We start from the raw sequence: 6,116 nt of genomic DNA, 5'->3' as shown, positions 1-6,116 counted from the left end.
GAAGGAAGGAAGAGTGTGGCCAAAAAGCCACACTACATAAGCTGGCTTAATAGCTGGTCTGTTCTACAACTCAAAAGCACTAAGGATATCCTTAGGTCTATGAGCGTTAGACCTCTTTCCTTGCTGGAAACCACACCAAACTTAAAGACTAGCAAGATGGTCTAGTCTTCCTATTCTGTTGTATGTGCTGTGGGTTGTTTTTGGCTCCTTGGATACACATAGTCCCCAACTCATCACACCTCTTAGGGATGCCCCAGACCATCCAGTTAACAAGCATTCATTAAAGGGCTACCATATTCAGGCACTGTGCTAGGAGCTGGAGATACAAAATGAGTGCCTACCTTCAAAGAGCTTATAATTCTATCAAGGGAAATATGCGAAAATAAAAGAATATATAAAAGACTAGACTTGTGATTTCACTGATGTTTTTGTTCCATCTTTTTTTAGTCATATCCAACTCTTGGTGACTCCATTTGAGGTTTTCTTGGCAAAGATACTGGAATGGTTTTTCATTTCCTTCTCCAGCTCATTTCATAGATGAGGAAACTGAGGCAAATAGGGTTAAATGACTTGCCCAAGGTCACACAGCTAGAAAGTTTCTGAGCTAGGATTTGAAGTGTTCCTGACTACAGGCCTTGCACTCTATCCATTGTGCCATCTAGCTGCCCCTTCATTAGTGTAAATAATTCCTAATGACAAAATTCCATCTACCAAAACACATTAGCACCCATTTAACAGCTTATCATTTTAATGGGTTGATAAGAACATAGCTGTAGGAGAGGATCCCTACAGGATTGAGGTTCTATTTCTCAAGGTTAGGTGAAAGTCACACAGGCAAAGTATGTCACAGGAAAGACTTGAACCCAGGTTTTCCTAACTCCAAAGCCTGCCCTCTAACTCTCTTATGCAAAAGAAAAAAGTGACAAAGCATAAATGAAGACTCAAAAAGATGAAGTGACTTGCTCAGGGTTATACATGCCTCTTAAGAGATGGGGCTTGAATCGAAGTCTTCCTGATTTTGAAGACCAGTTTCCCATACACTTTACCATGGGGTTTACCCTATATAAGACATATAAAAAATAAATGCAGGGACAGGAAGGTAACTCAGTGAATTGAGAGCCAGGCTTATAGAGGGGAAGTCTGAGGTTCAAATCTGGCCTCAGACACATTCTAGCTCTCTCTATATATCTATATATCTATATGAAATATGTCTACATAAGATATGTCTTTTGTATTTCTATTTATCAGATTTTTCTCTGGAGGTGGACATTCATTCATTATTCTTCAAACATTAATTCTGTAGCTGTACATAATGTCCTCTTGATTCTACTTATTGCCCTTTTTTTTTTAACCCTTACCTTCCATCTTAGAATCAACACTGTATATTGGTTCCAAGGCAGAAGAGCAGTAAGGGCTAGGCAATGGGGGTTAAGTTACTTGCCCAGGATCATACAGCTAGAAAGTGTCTGAGGCCAGATCTGAACCCAGGACTTCCCAACTCCAGGCCCCTTAACTTCCTCCTAGCTATCCTTATTTCTTAAATCTATGAATTTTAAAACCTACTTTTTCCTTTTTCTCTATGTATCCTGTAATCCCCCCTGAACTCTTCCTTCTCTTCAATTTGGGCTCCCATTTCCCCTGAGCCATGGAAAGCCCCCAAATGGAGAGTTTAAAGATAGAGGAAGAAAATGGAGGAGGATATCAAGGTCTAGGATAACTTAGAAGATCAAGGTTTAATTTTTAGCTCTGCCACTGACATCGTAGGACCTTGGATGTTCATCCCTTTAGGACTCCATTTCTTCATCTGAAAAATGAGGAGAACCCAATTAGATGAATCTGTAATTTCTCCTCAGCTCTAATATTCCACATTCTAAGCCCTGGCATCTGAGTGCCTAAGGATCTTATTGGCCCAGCATAGTGGATAGACCCAGCCTTAGTGTGAAGAAGTTTCCTATCCCTCCTCCAGTATTTGTGGAACACATTGCCTTAACTTCTCAGTGCCTGAGGCAAGCCTATAAAGCTAGAAATTGCAGGAAAGATGCTAATCTGGGTTGGAAGAGGTACTTTGTGCAACTGGGAGTTCCTGTTTCTAATATCACACATCTAGTCCCTATACCTCCTGGTCCGTAGTATAGTATAAGGTAAGAAAGAATGATGTCTTGGGGGAGGGAGGGAGATGTGACATGATCAAAAGTGGACAGTCCTGGGTTCAAAGTACCAGCTCTCTTACTAACCATGTCACTCTGAACAAGTCACTCTCCCACACTGTGTCTCAATTTTTTCATCTATAAAATAAGAATAATAATATTTGTACTACTTTTTAGCACAGGCCTGTTTAGAGAATCAAATGAGATAAAGGGTGAAAAATACTTGTTTTTTAAAAAGCATTCGAATATGCCAAAGAGATCATAAAAAAGGGGAAAGGACAAAATATTTATAGCAACTCTTTTCATGGTGGCCAGGAAATGGAAATTGAGGGGATGCTCATCAATTGGGGAATGGCTGAACAAATTGTAGTATATGATGGTGATGGAATATTATTGTGCTACAAGAAATGGTAAGCAAAATGACTTTAGAAAGAGCTGCAAAGACCTCCATGAACTGATGCAGACTGAAATAGGCAGAACCAGAAGAACATGGTACACAGTAACTGCAATATCATGGAATGATCGATTGTGAAAGACCTCGCTACTCTGCAACAGAACAATCCAGGACAATTCTCAGAGACTTATGACAAAGAATGCTATCTACCTCCAAAGAGAACTGTTGGAGTTGGATGCAGATCAAAGCAGACTATTTTTCACATTAGTTTATTTATGGCATTATTTTGGAGTTTTGGTTTTATATGAGTATTCTTTTCCAACAATGTCCATATGGAAGTATGTTTTGTATAATACGTGTAAAACCCAGTTCAAGTTGCTTACCATCTCCGAGAAGGAGGAATGATGGGAGGGAGGGAGACAATTTGGATCTTATAATTTTGGAAAATGTATGTTGAAAATTGTTATGACGTGTAATTGGGAAAATAAAATATCTTTGAATAAAAAACACTATTTAAATGTTTATTTAATGCTATAAGAAATGATGAGCAGGTTAATTTTTTAGTGGAAAAACCTACATGAAATTATAAAAAACAAAATGAGTAGAATCAAGAGAATATTATACATATACAGCTACAAAATTAATGTTTGAGAAATAACTTATGTCCACCTCCAAAGAAAGAATTGATAAATAGAAACATGAATGACACTGTATCTATATCTCTATATTTGTCAAGTGAAGCCTCTTCTAGTGTGGGGAAGGGAGGGAGGGAAGGAAATACCTGGGAAATTTTAAAAACATTTTTTAATGTTTAAGTGTGTATTATTATCATTATTAATAGAGGCTTTCTCAGCCAGCCCTCTGCCCCACACCAAGCCTGTGGCTAGAACAGCCTTCTCCCTCAATCCCACACAGCTGACACCCTGCCTTGAACAAGCCAGTTCATTTTCCCATGCCCCCCCAACCAGGCAGACCCAGAAAGTGAAATCGCAGGCCAATCCCAAGAAAAGACAGCCTTCCAAAGGCCCATAGAAACCACTTTTTGGATTATCTGCTGGAATAGAGGCCTCTGTGGTATTGTAGGAGGAATGAAGGCAGAACTGGGGATCAGGAGACCTGGGTTCTGTTCATAACTTTGTTATTCACTGTGTGTGAACTTAAACTAGCCCTTTCATGCCTCTCTGGACCTTAGTTTTGTTCTCTACAAAATGGGTATGACTGCACTTACTCTAGTTATCTCCTAGGATTCTCTTGGAGACACCAGTTTCCAAGCAGCAAGAATTCCACGTTAGGGGACAGCTAGGTGGCTCAGCGGATAGAGAGCCAGGCCACGTCTGATCCGTGGTTGGAAGGAGGGCCTGGGGATTTCCATCTTGGCAACACCCAGTTTGCCCTCCTTTCCACGCCTGGGTGTTGGCCCTTTAAACAGGACCAGTGAGGGCAGAGGGATGGGGAGGGATCGTCTACTGGGCATTCTGGGGACAGAATGACAGGAATCCCTTCCCAACACCAGGCCCCGGTAATTATAGTAATTACCCTGAGGCAACCTTCCCTGGCAAAGAGGGCTCCAGTCCCTGGGCAGAATCCCTCCCACCACCCCCATTGCCAGTTTCCTCCATCCCACAGACCCCAAACAGGGACATTTTGAGCACCAGAAGGTGCCAGAAACAACTAGGGGCCTCCTGTGGTTAGTCAACTAGCACTTACCAGAATTCCTCCTTGCGTGGCCTGCAGCTAACATTTACCATAACTTTTCAGCAGTAGTCTGTACGCCTTCCGCAGGGTGCCTGCCTGCAGCCAATAGGGCCTTCTCATCTGCCTCCCAGGGGCCCAACCATCCAAGCAGTACTCCTAGGGGGGTACCCCCAAAGCCCACGGCCGTTCCTTCCATCCGCCTGGTCCCCGTTTCATTCCAGAGCTCCCCTCATGACTCCTCTACCTCTTGAGTAGATGAGCCTTGGACAACACGTGCCACCATCTTTGATCAGAGTTTAGGGCCATAGGACCATGGATTTAGAGTTAAAAGGAAACCCTGTGTCTGTCTAGTCCAACCCTCTTGTTTTTTTACAATTGAAGAAACTAAGGCCAAGAAAGAATAAATGACTTTCCCTGGGCCAAATAGCTGGTATTTGAACTCAAGTTCTCTGAGACCAAATCCCATTATTCATTCACTGTATTGAGCTGCCTTTGATGAGATATAGAAAGTTGAGGGTCAGGGCAGTTGGGAGAGAAAAGATAAAAGAGACCAGGGAGGGAAGATAGGGGGAACTTAGGGTGGGGAGAATTAGGGAAGATGGGAAGAGAAGGAAAGAGAGGAGAATGGGGTGTTAGGGGAGGACCTGGGGAGTGGCAAGGGTTTGGGGGTGGCACTACTTACTGATAGACAGGACAAAGAGGGAAAATATGCCAACCACGTGCCACAGGCGCATGTCCCAGAAGACGACGGTCTCCTTGGTGAGTGGGGGAGGTTTGGGTTTTGGGGGTGCTGTGCTGGGCTGCAAGAGACAAGAGAAGGGAGAGAGGACTGAGAGAGCCACAGAGGAGAAGGTAGGGCAGAGACACTGAAAGCCCAGTGGCTTTTCAGCTGTTAATCCCAGGAATGGGACTCCCCAATCACCCACCACATAACCCCACTCCCACGTTCTGCCTGAGTTTAAACGGCTCCTCGGTCCAGAGGATCCCTGAACCATAAATGCCCATTGTGCCACCAGGGGCAACACTGAGAGCCCAAGGCAAGCAGTCCCAGGGGGTCCTTAAAATCACCTTTAGATAACAAATTCAATTTGAGGGAGGTGTTGACAGAGTCCTCAATTCACTTCAGTTCACTTCAATCTCATTCAATTCAACTTGCTCTAACTTTCCATGAATGGAAGCCCCTTTTTCTGTTGGGGGAGGCTGGGGAGGAGCCCCCTTTGAAAAAAGTTTTCTAATAATTGTTTATGTTGGTTAATTTCTATTTCCAGTTCTTGCTTGTTAGAGGCAGCTAGATGGCTCAGTGGATAGAGAACCAGGCCTAGAGATGGGAGGTCCTGGGTTCAAGTTTGACCTCAGATATTTCCTAACTGTGTGACCCTGGGCAAGTCATTTAACCTCCATTGCTTACCCTTTACCACTCTTCTGCCTTGGAACCAATACACAGTCTTTATTATTAGACAGAAGGTAAGGATTTTTTATTTTAAACTGTTGCTTATTAAACCCCTAGGGCCCTAGGTATAGTACAGAGATAATCAGATTTGGGGACCCTAGAGCCTTAGACATCAGTCTAATCTCCTCATTTGACAGATGGGGAGGGGAAAGGATTTGTCCAAGTTCACACAGAGAGACAGAACCTAGATTTACCATCAGGTTTAATGATTATCAATTTAATGTTTTCTCTCACTATATCAGGTTGCTCTGGAAGGGTATAGGCTATGTGATCTAGGAATTCAGTTTACTCCTCTGAAAAAATGAGGGGATTGAACTAGATAATTCTAGGGTCACTTCTAGCTCTGAAATTCTTTGTCTGGAGTTTTAAGGTTGCTCCGGGTCCCTTACCACTGTGAAATTCTATGATTTTATGGAAGAAGAGGGTGGTA

At 42.9% G+C, this 6,116-nt stretch overlaps 1 protein-coding gene across 1 annotated transcript in view; it reads right to left on the bottom strand.

The window, feature by feature from the left end:
- Nucleotides 1-5,241, bottom strand: part of TMIE (transmembrane inner ear) — an 18,949-nt gene extending 13,708 nt beyond the window's left edge. The window contains exons 1-2 of the mRNA XM_044677050.1: nt 5,163-5,241; nt 4,919-5,065 (exon numbers count right to left, since the gene is read on the bottom strand). Coding sequence (XP_044532985.1) covers nt 4,919-5,065; nt 5,163-5,241 — 226 coding nt within the window. The remainder of the gene's footprint in view (nt 1-4,918; nt 5,066-5,162) is intronic.
- Nucleotides 5,242-6,116: the final 875 nt, after the last annotated feature.

The sequence above is a fragment of the Gracilinanus agilis genome, chromosome 1 (genome assembly GCF_016433145.1).
Source record: "Gracilinanus agilis isolate LMUSP501 chromosome 1, AgileGrace, whole genome shotgun sequence".
Taxonomy (NCBI): Eukaryota; Metazoa; Chordata; class Mammalia; order Didelphimorphia; family Didelphidae; genus Gracilinanus; species Gracilinanus agilis.
Note: the sequence above shows the minus strand (reverse complement) of the source record. Positions and strands in the feature narration are given on the sequence as shown.